The sequence below is a fragment of the Bubalus kerabau genome, chromosome 5, assembly GCF_029407905.1.
Source record: "Bubalus kerabau isolate K-KA32 ecotype Philippines breed swamp buffalo chromosome 5, PCC_UOA_SB_1v2, whole genome shotgun sequence".
In the NCBI taxonomy this organism is placed as follows: domain Eukaryota; kingdom Metazoa; phylum Chordata; class Mammalia; order Artiodactyla; family Bovidae; genus Bubalus; species Bubalus kerabau.
Window position 1 is genome coordinate 120,642,735 of NC_073628.1, and position 16,834 is coordinate 120,659,568.

Genomic DNA, 16,834 nt, shown 5'->3' on the forward strand with positions numbered 1-16,834 from the left:
ATGATGGTCAGGGACCAACGGAAGCTTCTACTTCTCTACCTTCTGATAGAATGGCTTAGCATCGGGCTTCCCTGGTAGCTCAGTGGTAAAAGAATCTGCCTGCCAATGCAGGAGACACAGGTTCAATCCCTGGTCTGGGAGGATCCCACATGCCAAGGAGCAACTAGACCCGTGCACCACAGCTATTGAGCCTGTGCTCTAGAGCCTGGGCGGTGCAACTACTGAGCCCCCGTGCCACAACTACTGAAGCCCACACACCATGGATCCTGTGTCCCACAACAAGAGAAGCCACCACAATAGAATGCCTGCATATCACAATGAAGAATAGCTCCTGCTCACTGCAGCTAGAGAAAAGCCTGGGCAGCAACGAAGACCCAGCACAGCCAAAAGTTAATTAATTAACTTTTAAAAGAAAGAATGGCTTAGTATCAATTGCTGTTTAGTCCAAATCATTTTTTGTCATATGTCCTTAGAAACATGATTTATCTGTTTACAAGTCCAGATATCAGGTGAGTTCATTCAATTTCTTAGAGGTTTGTTTTGTCATAGGGAAAAATCTTTCAACTCTATTACAATTTACTCACTGAAGTGATGCTGCCTATAAGCTTAAGTTATATATAAATGGCCCATCTCTGGGAACTCTACCTCCCAGGTAATGAACATTAAGCTAAAATACCTCTGTTTAGCTCACAGAAAACATCCTGACAAGGCCCACCTGTGAATGACTGCAAGCAGAAAGAAATTAACACATCCTCCCCAAAGGCTGCTGGGAACCCGGAAGTTCCTGTTTTGTATTAAAGAAACTTGAGTTCTAACTCAGGCAAGAAGGTTGTCTGGGACGTGAGGTCACCATCTTTTTGGTCTGCTGGCTTTCTGAATAAAATCACTATTCCTTGCCCCAACAAGCTGCCTCTCGATTTATTGGCACATTGTATGGTGAGCAGTAAGAGCCTGGACGCAGTACAATTTTTGGTGATCCAAAAATGTGACCCCACTTGGAGAATTTTCAGGTAGGTTTTCAGCAGCTGTCAGGACCACTTGTCCTGAGGACCTACTGTTCAGATTTCCCCAAAGCAGCCCCCCCTGCCCCAGAACTTGGCAGTTGGATCAGAGAATCAACATTTGGGAACCAGTGTGCTCCACGCAGAAGGGTAAGTCACTCCAGTGTGTACAGCTGGAAACTTTATTTTCACTCTGCTTGGGGCTTTTGCATTAGAATAAGCCAGTTTGTTCTGTATCTGTTGGAGAGAGGAAAGAGCTGTTGGACTTTCACCTGATTTGCGAACTCGTTCTTTTCTCTGGATGCTAATATTTGTGTGCACTGAGTCTTGTTTGTATTTCTGCCTCTTAAAAAATGGGGAATATTTCAGCTATCTCTAAAAAGTTCTCTGAGTTGCATTTTGGATAAGTGCTCTGATTATAGCCTGGAACCCGTAAGTGAGAAGAAGCTAATTTATTGTAGGTGCAAAATCACAGAGTCTCACATCTGTCTGGTGTTCTGCATCATGGCACAGGTTACTACAAAGTGATAGTGATAGAAACTAGGACTCAGTTTTGAAAGGAGAGGCAACCAGGGTGCCACTGTTGAAACAGGCTGTCCAATTCTTTTTTTATAATTGGAGGATAATTGCTTTACAAAGTTGTGTTGGTTTCTGCTGTACAACAACACGAATCAGCCATAACTCTGTGTGTGTGTGTATTCCCTCCCTCTTGAGCCTCCTCCCACCCTCTAATCACACCCTCCAATTGTTATGGTTTTGAATTTCTCATTCTCTGCATTGCTTGTTCAGGGAACCCCTCACCCCACTTAGTGTAACTGGCAGGTTTTTACTCAAGTCAAGGAAAAACAAAGCACTCAATAAGCAGGTCAGTTCTCTGATATTTGCAAAGAGAATTGCAAGGAAAGTGTTTTAGGAACATAGTGCAGACAATAAAAAATGATGTATCTGGTCCAGTGTTTGTATTTCAGGAGAGAAAGGAGAGACAGAGACAGAGAGAAAGAGAATAAGAGGTTTCTAGTTCAAACCTACAGAATAATTTCACCATCTGCTGGAAATGACACACAATTCTGCAGGTTTCCTACTTCTCACACCCCCGCACTGTTCCCAATTCATTGCTGGAAGAGGGTTTCTAGAGCTAGAAGAGTTTGAAAAGCTGCTGGGGGAGGAATAGTTTTATGTATCACCACCTGTGCCCTGAATCTTTCCTAGAGTTTTGGGGAAAAGGAGGCCGAGGAAGTTTTGTTTCTGTTCTCGGTTTGTTTTACAAACATTCTTCTTTTCCTGAGTATAAAAGCAATACATTAGGCTTCCCTGGTGGCTCAGTGGTCAAGTATCTGCCTGCTAATGCAGGAGACCTGGGTTCAGTCCTTGGGTTAGGAAGATCCCACATGTAGTGGAGCAACTAAGCCCATGCACCACAACTATTGAGCCTGTGCTCTAGAGCCTGGGAGCCACAACCACGGAGCCCACAAGCCGTAGCTCCTGAAGCCCTCGTGCTCTAGAGCCCCTGCTCCGCAACAAGAGAAGTCACTGCAGAGAGAAGCCCCCATGCTGCCACGAAGAGTAAACCCTGCTCACTGCAATTCGAGAAATGCCCGTGCAGCCCTGAAGACTCAGCCAAACCAAAATAAATAAAATTATTTAAAAAAGAAAAAAGCAAGATATCTGGCAATACCAAATGCTAGTAAGATACAGAGTCACAGAATCTCATACACTGCTGGTAGCCACAGCAGCATGTATGTATGTATAGACTGGGGCACCCACTTTGGAAAAACAATTCCACACTGCTGTTTAAACTTTCACTCACCCTATGACAAGCTTTTCCACTCCCAGGTTTATATCCAAATTGGTATATAGGGACAATGGGAATTGATGTACAAGAATATTTATACTACTCTTCTTAACAGGAAATGTCTGGAAATAGCCTAAAATACAGAATGAACAGTAATATGGTCACACAATAGAATCTTATATAGTAATAAAAATAAATAAGCTACCGTGGCCTACGCATCAATAGAGATGAATCTCAGCAATATTAAGTGAATGAAGTCTTAGAAGACAATTTATAGCATACTACCTTCTTAATGGCAAACCACTTCAGTATTCTTGCCTTGAGAACCCCATGAACAGTATGACAAGGCAAAATGATAGGATACTGAAAGAGAAACTCCCCATGTCAGTAGGTGGCCAATATGCTACTGGAGATCAGTGGAGAAATAACTCCAGAAAGAATGAAGGGATGGAGCCAAAGCAAAAACAATACCCAGCTGTGGATGTGACTGGTGATAGAAGCAAGGTCCGATGCATGTATGGATGTGAGAGTTGGACTGCGAAGAATGCTGAGCACCGAAGAATTGATGCTTTTGAACTGTGGTGTTGGAGAAGACTCTTGAGAGTCCCTTGGACTGCAAGGAGATCCAACCAGTCCATTCTGAAGGAGATCAGCCCTGGGATTTCTTTGGAAGGAATGATGCTAAAGCTGAAACTCCAGTCCTTTGGCCACCTCATGTGAAGAGTTGAGTCATTGGAAAAGACTCTGATGCTGGGAGGGATTGGGGGCAGGAGGAGAAGGGGACGACAGAGGATGAGATGGCTGGATGGCATCACTGACTCGATGGATGTGAGTCCGAGTGAACTCCTGGAGTTGGTGATGGACAGGGAGGCCTGGCGTGCTGGGATTCATGGGGTCGCAAAGAGTCGGACATGGCTGAGCGACTGATCTGATCTGACCTTAAAAAATTTGAAGCCACCAAGATAAAAATATATAGTTCATATAGCTTTATAAAAGCATGTATCAATTACATACAACTTTATTAAAAGGAAAAGAAGGGAATTATGAGATTTGGGAAGGTGGTTATCTTGAGTAAAAAAAAGTGGTGAGTGGGATAGGAGAGGATTCATGCCTAGATGCAAATTTTTATTTTAATCTGAGCTTTTATATTGAGCATTGGGCATATGAGTACTTACTACATTCTAACAAATTAATAAATAATGGGTATACATGGACTTTTGAGGTGACTATTTACTGAGTTAAGATCAACCCAGTCAGAGTGTCTCTGGATCCAAACCAGAAACTGAAAGCAAAAATCATACATTCATTGTGAACAATTTAGAGCCTCAGACAAAGCATGTGAAGAACCAACCATCCCTAACTGTTATCACTCTAGAGATGATCATTCAGGTGTATTTCCTTACAGCTACTTTTTTCTGATTCCTATTTTGAACAAAATTGTAATCATGATGTTTAAACAGTAATCTTATTCTTTACAGTTAATATTATATACCTTTTCCCATGTGATGAAATAATCTGAATGTTTTTAACAGTTGAATAGTATTACATTATATGTATGCATCATAATTTAACAAATCCTTTATACACATTTTGGTTTCACTATCTTTTTGATGTGGGTTAGACTGAAATAAACAATTTGCACATATCTGGGTGCTTTCTCTGATTTCATTAAGCTTTTTAAGAGAATCAAGGTGGGAAAATTTTTTTAGGTATTGTTCAGTTCAGTCGCTCATTCGTGTCCGACTCTTTGCGACCCCATGAATCGCAGCACACCAGGCCTCCCTGTCCATCACCAACTCCCAGAGTTCATTCAGACTCACGTCCATCGAGTCAGTGATGCCATCCAGCCATCTCATCCTCTGTCATCCCTTTCTCCTCCTGCCCCCAATCCCTCCCAGCATCAGAGTCTTTTCCAATGACTCAACTCTTCGCATGAGGTGGCCAAAGGACTGGAGTTTCAGCTTTAGCATCATTCCTTCCAAAGAAATCCCAGGGCTGATCTCCTTCAGAATGGACTGGTTGGATCTTCTTGCAGTCCAAGGGACTCTCAAGAGTCTTCTCCAACACCACAGTTCAAAAGCATCAATTCTTCGGCGCTCAGCCTTCTTCACAGTCCAACTCTCACATCCATACATGACCACAGGAAAAACCATAGCCTTGACTAGACGGATCTTTGTTGGCAAAGTAATGTCTCTGCTTTTGAATATGCTATCTAGGTTGGTCATAACTTTTCTTCCAAGGAGTAAGCGTCTTTTAAGTTATTGTTACATATTGCTAAATTGGAGGGCACTATACTTTGGCCACCTCATGCGTAGAGTTGACTCATTGGACAAGACTCTGATGCTGGGAGGGATTGGGGGCAGGAGGAGAAGGGGACGACAGAGGATGAGATGGTTGGATGGCATCACCAAGTCGATGGACAAAAGTTTGGGTGAACTCTGGGAGTTGGTGATGGACAGGGAGGCCTGGTGTGCTGCAGTTCATGGGGTCGCAGAGTCAGACATGACTGAGCAACTGAACTGAACTGATTATGTGAGAAATGAATAAAATACTGTGTATAAAAATGCCTAATATATACATGATAGACATTCAATATCAGTTGACCAAGAAGCTGCATATAATTATAAGCTTAGCTAGAATATATTGGGAAAGGATAAAGGAATATCTTCCTCATCTACCAGGCTATGAAAATTAGATGACTTAGAATTGCATCTTAAGTTTTGGTGGAAATATCAGTACAAGTACATGACAAAGGAGTATATAATTATATTAACTTTATGTTGCATTAATGATACTAAATATAATTTATATGCCATGCTTGTTCTTTCAAAAACATTTTCATATGCATCATCTCATTTGCTTTCCATGACAGTCTTCTAAGATATGTTAAATTACCTCCGCTTTACAGATGAGGAAGTTGACACTTGGGTTACTATACATACCCAAGATTTTGAATCTTAAAACTGAGTTCTAGTCTCAGCAATGGTGGAAGGGCTTATACTGAATGATTGTCCTGCAGATAACACTTAGAAACAATGAACAATAGCTGTTTTAAAGGTTCCAGAGAAGAACTAAAAGCAGGCAGAAACTGAAAGGGAAATGGTTAAAACCAATAACCTAAGTTTCCTCCTTAAGGAACTAGAAAAATAAATTAAACTCACAAGATGTAGAAGAGAGGAGACCAAAATAAGAACAGAAATCAGTAGAACAGAAAACAAGCTGTAGAAAAATTAAACAAAACCCAAAATTTGTTTTAATGAAAAAATAAAATGGCTAAGCCCCTAGTTAGACTAATAAGGGGAAAGAAGCAATTTATCATATTGGGAATGAAAGAGGAAGCATCATTACAGATCTTACAGACAATAAAAAAGAAGGGATTATTGTGAACAGCTGTCAATAAACTCAACAACTTAAAATGCACAAAGTCATTGAAAAACATCTCACCAAAAATGAAAAGAGAAAAAAATGGAAACTGAATATCCATGTATCTGTTATTTTAACTGAATTTGTTATCAAAACTTTTCCACAAAAAGGATTCCAGGTCCAAATGGTTTCACTAGTAAATTCTATCAAATAGTTAAGGAAGACTTAACACTAATCTTAAATTCTTTCCAAAAATAGAAGAGGGAAAATATTCCTAACTTTTCTGAGGCCAAAAATATCCTAATACAAAAGCTTGATAACAACAAAAGAGAATAAAGCATATCTCTCATGAATAGTGACACAAAAATTCTTACCAAAATATTAGTAAGTCAAATTGAAAAACAATAATACATCATTATCATATCAGATTTAAGCCAGGTATACAAGATTGGTTTAATATTTGAAAATCAATTAATGTAATTCGCCATTAATAATATAAGAATAAAAATCCACATGATCATTTCAATGGCCTTACAAGCATTTGACAAAATTCAACAGCTATTCACAATTCTCAGCAGATTAGGACTAGAGAGAAATTACTCAACCTGAAAAAGGGCCTTTCTTAAAAACATATAGCTAACATCACATGTAATAATGAAATATTATTGGTGGCGGAAGCACAAAAGGAACAAAAACAGGACTTTCCTGGTGGTTCAGTGGTTAGGAGTCCACCTACCAATGCAGGTGACACGCGTTTGATCTTCCCACGGGAAGATCCTGGGAAGATCACATTCCGTGGAGCAGCTAAGCCTGGGAGCCCTCGAGCCCATGATTCACAACAAAGCCACCACAATAAGAAGTCTGTGCATCCCAATAGAGAGTAACCCCTGCTAGCCACAACTAGAGAATAACCCCTTCTCACCATGAGAGAGAAAGTCTGAGCACAGCAATGAAGACCCAGAACAGCAAATAAATAAGTAAAAAAAAAAATTTTTTTAAAGGAACCAAAACAAAAAGAAGGCAGTTCTCATGAATCAAGGAAAAAATGATGTCCCAGTTTGAATCTGTAAGGCCTGAGGCTATGCCAGGGAAATGACTTCCCCCACCTTTTCCAGAAATATGAGTTGTGCAAAGTCCTTATATGATGGCGAGATTAGAATTCCCAGGAAAGAATTTTTGTTTTTTTCCTTATAAAGCTTATGCTTTATTGGTACAATTACCTATTTTTTTAAAATCTCTTCTTCTGTTCCAATATGGCTCTCTGACAAATCTGGGCTCTTTCTCTGGTTTTAGAATCTGTGCAGAGGCCAGCACTCCATAGCGCAGACCCTCAGGCAGTGGGCACACTCCCCATGGTGGAGGTTCTCTCCTACCGTGTGCTTGCCTGGGCTTGTCACCCTCTTTCTCTCTGCCAGCCTTATTAGGAGGCAGCTTTAGAGAATGCATTCGAGAGCTAGTGAGTATCCCCAGTGGACAGGCCTGCTCCTGGGGATTCTTGGTATAGTAACTACTTGCTAGGTTGTTCAGTCGTGTCTGATTCTTTGTGACCCCATGGACTATATACTCTGTCAGGCTCCTCTGTCCATGGAATTTTTCAGACAGGAATACTGGAGTGGGTTGCCATTTCCTCCTCCAGGGGATCTTCTTGACCCAGGGATTGAACCCCTGTCTCTTGCATCTCCTGCATCAGCAGGTGGATTCTTTACTACTGTGCCACCTGGGAAGCCCCAGAGAACAAAAGCCCTCCCTTTTGTGTATTTTGTTTCATTCTGGGATTCAGTTTATTACCCACCCTGGTCTCCAGTCACACAAGATCTTTCAAAACAATCCAGTTCATTCCTTATTGTTTCTCCTCAAATACTTGGTTTTTGAAAACTCCTTTCATCGGAGAAGGCAATGACAACCCACTCCAGTACTCTTGTCTGGAAAATCCCATGGACGGAGGAGCCTGGTAGGCCGCAGTCCATGGGGTCGCTAAGAGTCGGACACGACTGAGCGACTTCACTTTCACTTTTCACTTTCATGCATTGGAGAAGGAAATGGCAACCCACTCCAGTGTTCTTGCCTGGAGAATCCCAGGGACGGGGGAGCCTGGTGGGCTGCCGTCTATGGGGCAGCAGCAGCAGTATGATTTCATGGGATCCTTTCTGCTGTTTTTTGAGAGACTGAAATGATTGGGTCTGTCTCCATTGGTGGGATACTCTCCCTGCATCTCAGCCTGGACCCGTAAGGGGTTGAAGGACATATAACTGAACCACAGCTGGCACTAATGATGACCGGCACTGATTAATTCAGAGTTTTTAGGTGAAAATCAAAGACACCAGTTTGATGAAAGGGAGGCACACACAAGGAAAGGACTTGAAAGCACATCTACATAGCACTTTATTTAATTATCTCTTTTTTAAAAATTAACTTTTATTGCCGTAGAGTTGCTTTACGATGTTGTGTTAGTTTCTACTGTACAGCAAAATGAATCAGCCATACGTATACACGTGTGTACGCTAAGTCGGTTCAGTTGTGTCTGACTCTTTGCGACCTTAATGGACTATAGCCCGCCAAGCTCCTCTCTCCACGGGATTTTTCAGGCAAAAGTGCTGGATTGGGTTGCCATTTCCTCCTTCAGGGGGTCTTCCTGACTCAGGGATCAAACCCACATCTCTTGTCTCCTGCATTGGTGGGCAGATTCTTTACCACTAGTGCCGCATATACCCCTTTACACATTAGCTAATGATAGCTATTGTACTGAGATCCCACCTTGATTATGGCACTGAGTTGTTTTTAAACACAGCTATTCTTTGAGATAGGTTCTATTATTATCCCCACTTTACAGATGGGCAAATCAAGAGACCCAGTGCAAGATCACTTAGAGTAAGGGGTGGAGCCAGGATTCTAATCTTAGCAGCCTGGCTCCAGAGTCTGTACTCTACTTCCACATCCTACATAATAAAGATTGAGAAAATCTTCCCTCCCTCAGCTCCCCTTGGTGTCACCACTAAAATCCTTCAAGAGATCTGTCCTCTCCAGTATCTGCTCATCCCAACTCTGCTTTATTTGGCCAGAGGAAGTTTCTTTGAATTAAGAACCCCTACTACTAAGCCTTAATTTTCTCAACAGTAAAATGGGAATAATGATGGTAGTTGTCTCATATGATTATGTACGTTCTAAATATCCAATAAATGATCCTTATTATTGCAAGCAATTAGGAAGTTTTACTTTGTACTCTACCAGTGTAGAGTAAGCAGGTTGTTTATCATTCTTTTCTGCAGTTCTCTATCTTACTCAGAATTTCAAACTTGGAAATTTCAGTTTCAGCAATTCAGTTCTCAAGAGCACCATTCTTGACATCACTGCAAAGCAAGCTTGGGCACCCTTGGGTTTGAGACCCTGAAGACGGCCCGCCCAGCACAGGATCTCAGTCTCACCACTTGAGCTCTGCCCACGCACATGTTAATTCAGATGAATAATAGCACCAAAGAAAGTACACAGCACATTCTTTCATGAATGGGTTTATTCATCAGGAAATGAAGAGAAGAATAAATGCTGCCAATGAGAATACCCAGGTTTCAGGGACTTAAAAGACATTTTTGCTTGAATGTGCTAAAAGTTTAAATAACGAGCAATAAATTATCTAAGTCAGTAATTTTCAAACTGTGTTCGGTGGAGCCCTGGAGTTTTGCAAATGCACCTTAGGGGCAGTGCTGGAGTTAGTAATTATCTTACCAGCTGAATGTCAACTTGCAAAGGAATGAAAATACTGAGGCTATAAAGTGGGTGGAATGTCTTTCAAACAGGAGGAACAGAACCTTCCTGCATCCCAAGAGCATAATCAATACTGGATATGTGTGACCTTGCTTAAGTCACTTCCCATCTCTGGCTTCTGTTCTGTCCCATGAGAAGATTCAGGGCTGTGATGGTCACAAAAAGCTTTCGGCTCTAAAGCTCTGAGATTACCTCTTGTTCTCCTCAATGACTACTTTCAGCAGAAGATATTTTTAGAATTATCTTTATACAGCTTCAGTTTCATCGTTTTTTTGCTGTTTCTCAGTGATTGCATATCCTAACTCTCTCTGGATAAATGTGACTTTTGGACCTAACAAAACAAAAGTGAACAAACGAAAACATCCCCTAGTTCAGAACCAGATTGTGAAATAAAATTCATATTTTACAGCAAAAAAAAATTTAAACATAAAAAAAATTTCTCTGGGGACTTCCCTGGTAGTCCAGTGGATAAGACTCTGGGCTTGCAATGCAGGGGGCCTGGGTTCGATCCCTGGTCAGAGAACTATATCCCGCATGCCACGACTAAGATCCAGAACAGCCAAATAAATAAACATATATTTTTAAAATCTCTTTGCCTTTGGCCTCCTCTCTCCCCACATTGTGCACTGGGTACCCTTTTTGTCCATCAACCAAACCTCCCCACAGGCAGAAATTCCTGCTCAACTATAAACAGCAAGATTTTCCCAGCATCAGCAAGACAACTCCTTAAAAGATAACATTCCTTCTTAATCTTGTAAGGGGCCACAATGACCCCTGACCCACTGCTTGCTAGATTGTGTAAGCTGTCAATAATACATCACTTAATGTATAGCCCTCTGTCTCAAAAAACTTCGGTGACTGTGGTTGACTTCTAATGGGCAGAACAGTTCTCCAAGCTTTCTGAGATGCTGTTCCTGGCTTAGATAATCTTCAATTGGGATGAAAAAATTTTTTTTCATTTCTTTCTTAGATCAGCTAACTAATTTTTCATTGACAAGGTATTTCATTTAGTTCTCCATAAGTGTTTAGTGAGTGCCTTTCAAGAGTCAGGTACTGATGTGGGGGAGACAAAGATGAATAGGCCAAACTTTTCTGTTTTCTCAAGGGGCTCCCAGTCCCTTGAGCTGGTAAAACACTTTTATATGAATTTCTTTTGTGCTTCATAGATGTCACCTAGTTCTGGCCATTCTAGCTGGAGAAGATAAAATATTTGACCCAGTGATCAGAAAAACTAGTAGTTGCCTTAGAAAGAAAGAGACCTCTTTCTCTGGCACATGTCTACCATTTGCAAGGTTTCTGATAAATATCCTCTAGCTCAGAGGCCATAAGGCCTGAATCTATAAGCAAATTACCTTCAGTTCCCTTTGGTGGCTGGCTGGTTGGCAGTAAAACTTTGTTTACTAGGATCTTTAAATCAGCTTTGTTTGGCAGCCATATTACACTTGGCCCAAACAGATAACTGTACGTAGACAGGAAAGGCTGCTTGTGTAGTAGAAATCTGATTCATTTAGGCCCAAGTCCCAGATCCATCTAACTGGCTTTGGGACTTCGGGCAGGTCCCTCAACTTTGTTGAAATATATATTCCCTTATCTATAAAATGAAATAACAGACATTTCACAGTATTGCCAAATGGATAAGGAATCACCTATATAGCGTTCCCAGTATATGTTAATACCTAGTTGCGGGGAGCTGCCCGTGAGAATGGGGTCCTTTGTCTGAAGGACACAGCTCTGGGAGCTGCCTCAGTCTTTGAGGGTTTGCTTGCAAACATAGCTCTCTGTCCCGCCACCCCAGAGATTAGGCGATTATTTACTGCAGACACCTGGAGTTCTGGACAAACTTCTCACGCACAGAGAAATGTTATCTGGTGTAAGAAATAATAACAGGGTGCCATTCCCATGCTCTCAAGATTTCTTGTGACTTTTTGTAAGATGTATAGGTCAACCAAGAAAAATGCTAACTGTCTTGTCTTGCTCACACTCTCCTGTATAAATACAAGATGCTGAATCAAGTCGTGGTCAGACTGCGTCCCTTGGTGGAGACGTGTCTGAACCTCTCGACCCCATCTTTGTTGTAGAATTCTTCTGCAGTAGTTTTCTTTCTCAGCCGCGCCGTACCCATATCCGCAGCAGGTCTCCAAGGTGAACAGCCTCTGGCATGTTGGAACAATGTAGGTAAGGGAAGTCGGCAAGCCGGATCCGTAACTTCGGGATAAGGATTGGCTCTAAGGGCTGGGCCGGCGGGAGCCCCGGGGAGAGTTCTCTTTTCTTTGTGAAGGGTAGGGCGCCCTGGAATGGGTTCGCCCCGAGAGAGGGGCCCGTGCCTTGGAAAGCGTCGCGGTTCCGGCGGTGTCCGGTGAGCTCTCGCTGGCCCTTGAAAATCCGGGGGAGAGGGTGTAAATCTCGCGCCGGGCGCGGTGGCGCTATTAACAACATTCGCTTATATGCAAACTGCATTACAGGATTATGGTTTGATTATCGCAACAGAAAAGGTGCAGCGCTTACCCCCCTATTCTTATTTGGGTTTTTTTCTGGAAAATGAATGGTTTCGAGCTCAGAAGATAGAGATTCGTAAAGATAAGCTGGCTACCTTGAATGATTTCCAAAAACTGTTAGGAGATATTAATTGGATAAGACCTTACTTGAAACTAACTACAGGGGAAATGAAGCCTCTTTTTGATATTCTGAAGGGTGACCCTGATCCAACTTTCCCCTGAGCTCAGACTCTGGAGGGAAGGCAAGCCTTAGATAAAGTCGAACAGGCCCTGTCTAAACAACAAGCTACTTATTGCGACTATACTCAAGAATGGGGTTTATATATTCTTCCTACTAAACATGCTCCTACAGCAGTCTTATTCCAAGGATTGCCTTTAAGATGGCTTCACTTGCCTGCCTCTCCCTCTCAGGTTCTAACCCCCTATTATGATTTGGTTGCTGCCCTTATAGCTCTTGGGCGGTCAGAATCCACTGTATATCTAGGAACAGACCCACATTTTATATGTGTTCCATTTTCTAAAACTCAGCAGGATTGGCTGTTTCAGTTTAGCGACAATTGGGTTATTGCTTTAGCTGGTTTTAGTGGACGGCTTGATAATCATTATCCCTTGGATAAAATTTTGCAATTTGCTCATTATCACCAATTTCTCTTTCCAAAAATCGTTGTTTCTCAGCCCCTTGCCGACGCCCTAACTGTATTTACTGATGGCTCTTCTAATGGAATAGCTAGTCTGATTATACAGGACAATACTGCCGCCTGGCATACTAATTATAAGTCTGCTCAAGAAGTAGAACTATTAGCTGTTTTTCAGGCTTTATTACAAATCTCTGCTCCATTTAATTTATATTCTGACAGTCAATATATCATAAGAGCCTTAAACACTGTTGAGACTGTTCCATTTATTGGTACCCTGAATTCTACTATCCAAACTCTTTTTTGTGATATACAACATTTAATTTGCTCCAGAGTTAATAAGTGTTATTTTGGTCATATTCATGCTCACTCTGGACTTCCTGGACCTCTAGCACGAGGCAGTGCTTTGGCTGACGAAGCTACACGTATGATATTTCCTTCATTGGAACAAATGGCAAAAACTTCTCACAGCTTACACCATCAAAACAGCAATAGCTTAAGACTTCAATTTGGCATTACTCGAGAAGCTGCCAGACAGACTGTTAAGCAATGTCAAACATGTCCTCAATTTTTTAGCGAACCCCATTATGGAGTTAATCCCTGAGGATTGTTGCCAAACGACATATGGCAAATGGATGTTACCCATATTCCTGAATTTGGTAAACAAAAATTTGTTCATGTTACTATTGACACCTCCGGCTTTTTACATGCCTCTCTACAATCCGGAGAAGCTAGCAAACATTGTATAGCTCATTGCATTAAATGTTTTGCTGTTATGGGAACCCCTAAAACCATAAAAACAGACAATGGTCCAGGATACACTGGAAAAAATTTTCAACTATTTTGTACGCGACTGTCTATCTCACATAAAACAGGTATCCCTTATAATCCTCAAGGTCAAGGAATCATTGAACGGACACATCAAACTCTCAAACATCAATTGCAAAAACTAAAGAAGGGGGAATTGTATCTCAATACCCCCTCCAACTCTCTAAACCATGCTTTATTTGTTCTAAATTTTTTACAATTGGATATATGTGGCCGTTCAGCAGCACAGCGATTTTGGAACTTTGATGCGCAAACAATAAGACCTAAAGTCTTTTGGAAAGACCCACTTGTGGGAAAATGGTATGGACCAGATCCTGTAATAATTTGGGGATGAGGGCATGTTTGTGTTTTCCCACAGGATGCCAAAGCGCCGTGCTGGCTGCCGGAAAGGTTGATATGCACGGCGGAGACGATCTCTAGTAAACCAGATGAGGAGATTGACGATTCAAGAGCATGATGAATTACCATCTCAGCAACAACTTCAGGCATTGATGCGAGAGACACAGAATCGTGTTGCTGTGCAGGGCGATCCGATATCGCCTTTAAGCTTCCTGATAACCTTATTAATTATCTTAAATCAGATTAATACTGCACATTCTAAAGAATATTCAAATGCTTACTGGGCTTATTTTCCCGACCCTCCCCTTCTCCAACCGGTGGGCTGGGAGGGTCGGTCCATTCCCATATACACTAATGATACTGTGGCTTTGGGTGGTTTTTCAGATAAACATATTATTCCTAATCAAGTTAATTTCTCTTATCATGGAGTGTTTGATCATTTACCTATTTGTCTGTCTAGATATTTTAATTCAACAGGATGTCTTTTTGTTGGGGAGTCAGGATATGCTGATCATGACAATGGTTGGAGCCTATATATTCCTGGAGTAACGAAAGAATCTGGAACTCCTCAACGTCGTAATGGAACTGGTCCTTAGATATCCCTTCCTGCGACTTTGGAACAAGGGGAAGAGTCACTGCTGCACCATGGAAACTGTCGAGATGGAACTGCTACGGTTTATAACATATTTGGGACAAATGAGTCACTGTGGGACTGGTCTCCAGACTCGGCCCGAAACCCTGGAGCTCAGGATAATAGAAACTTTGCATCCCGTATTTGGAATTTGGGCGGCTCTAAAGTGTTCCAAACAGAAATCTGGAAATTAGCTGCCGCCCTTGGATGTGAGGGTTCCTACCTTCAGGTGGGATCGAAAGTGAGACATGGTTATTTATGGAATCTCACCATGAGGTACCCTCGTGCATGTGTGCCTCACCTTTATGCTTTATTAGTAGGATCTGTAAAAATACAACCTGGGTTACGAAATTATGATGTAACTTGTAACAATTGTACCTTAACTAACTGCGTCAGGGGAATTACTAATCGAACTAGGGTTCTAGTCTTAAGACAGCCTGCTTTTGTTATGGTTCCTGTAAAGATTAATGGGTCTTGGTATGATGAAAAAGGACTTGAACTTTGGAGAGAAGTAGAGGGTGCTTTAATGCGTTATCGCAGGGGAATAGGGTTAATAATTCTGGGATTTGTAGCTTTGGTAACCCTTATTGCCTCCTCGATTACTGCAGCCCTAACCCTGGCACAATCAGTGCAAACTGCAACTTGTGTTAATAATCTGGCACAAAATGTATCCGTTACCCTGGGGACTCAAGAAGATATTGACAAAAAGTTAGAGGACCGATTGAATGCCCTTTATGATGATGTAAAATTTTTAGGTGAAGAGGTTCAAAGTATAAAGTTGAGATTACGGGTACAATGTCATGCTGATTTTCGATGGATCTGTGTTACCCCCAAAAAATATAATGGTAGTATAACTGCTTGGGACAAGGTGAAAGCTCATTTAGAAGGTATTTGGCATAATGAAAATATTTCCTTACATTTACTGCATCTACATCAAGAAATAATGAATATTGAAAATGCGCCCAGACCTGATTTGGATGTTGCAAAAAGAGCTGAGTCTTTTGTTAAAGAACTTTTTCGACATGTACCTACCATCGATAGTATTTTGTACTTGGGAGTGGCCATAGGAGGACTATTCTTAATAATTTTAACTGTTTTATTTCTTGCACCTTGTTTAATTAAAAAACTGATTGATGATCTATGGATAATAAAGGCTTCCATCTATGGAAATTGTCTGCGGTTAAAGGAACATAAGCGTGCGCCTATATAAAAAGAAAGGGGGAGATGCGGGGAGCTGCCCGTGAGAACGGGGTCCTTTGTCCGAAGGACACAGCTCTGGGAGCTGCCTCAGTCCTTGAGGGTTTGCTTGCAAACATAGCTCTCTGTCCCGCCACCCCAGAGATTAGGCGATTATTTACTGCAGACACCTGGAGTTCCGGACAAACTTCTCACGCACAGAGAAATGTTATCTGGTGTAAGAAATAATAACAGGGTGCCATTCCCATGCTCTCAAGATTTCTTGTGACTTTTTGTAAGATGTATAGGTCAACCAAGAAAAATGCTGTCTTGTCTTTCTCACGCTCTCCTGTATAAATATAAGATGCTGAATAAAGTCGTGGTCAGACTGCGTCCCTTGGTGGAGACATGTCTGAACCTCTCGACCCCATCTTTGTTGTAGAATTCTTTTGCTGTAGTTTTCTTTCTCAGCTGTGCCGTGCACGTTCTCGGGACCTGATCGACTTTGCCGGCTGGCACCGGCACCTAGTGATGATTCAAAAAGTGGCAGTTCTTTTTATTACCAGGTCTGCAAAGAGGAGCCCCAGATGGTAAAGAGTCTGCCTGCAGTGCAGGAGATCCAGGTTCGATCTCTGGGTCGGGAAGGCCCCCTGGAGAAGGAAATGGCAACCCAGTCCAGTATTCTTGCCTGGAGAATCCCATGGACAGAGGAGCCTGGCAGGCTACAGTCCATGGGGTTGCAAAAAGTCAGACACGACTGAGCGACTTCACACTTTCACTGCAAAGAGGGCATGAGTTATCACACTACCTATGAG

The 16,834-nt window shown here is 41.8% G+C and overlaps 1 protein-coding gene across 5 annotated transcripts; it reads left to right on the top strand.

The window, feature by feature from the left end:
- Positions 1-833: 833 nt before the first annotated feature.
- LOC129653350 (endogenous retrovirus group K member 13-1 Env polyprotein-like) lies at positions 834-16,449 on the top strand. Of its 5 annotated transcripts, none has more exons than XM_055582929.1 (2): positions 834-1,010; positions 14,714-16,449. In XM_055582929.1, the coding sequence occupies exon 2, from the start codon at positions 15,115-15,117 to the stop codon at positions 16,051-16,053; it is 939 nt and encodes a 312-aa protein (XP_055438904.1). In that variant the 5' UTR covers positions 834-1,010; positions 14,714-15,114; the 3' UTR covers positions 16,054-16,449. The 5 variants fall into 5 exon arrangements, with proteins under 5 accessions (XP_055438904.1, XP_055438902.1, XP_055438901.1 ...); XM_055582927.1 differs by having other exon boundaries at positions 855-1,010; positions 14,673-16,449; XM_055582926.1 differs by having other exon boundaries at positions 867-1,010; positions 14,232-16,449.
- The last annotated feature ends 385 nt before the right edge of the window (positions 16,450-16,834 follow it).

What these genes read in the sequence shown, in the direction of transcription:
- LOC129653350 (XM_055582929.1), top strand. Translation starts at nt 15,115, where the DNA reads ATGAGGTACCCTCGTGCATGTGTGCCTCACCTTTATGCTTTATTAGTA.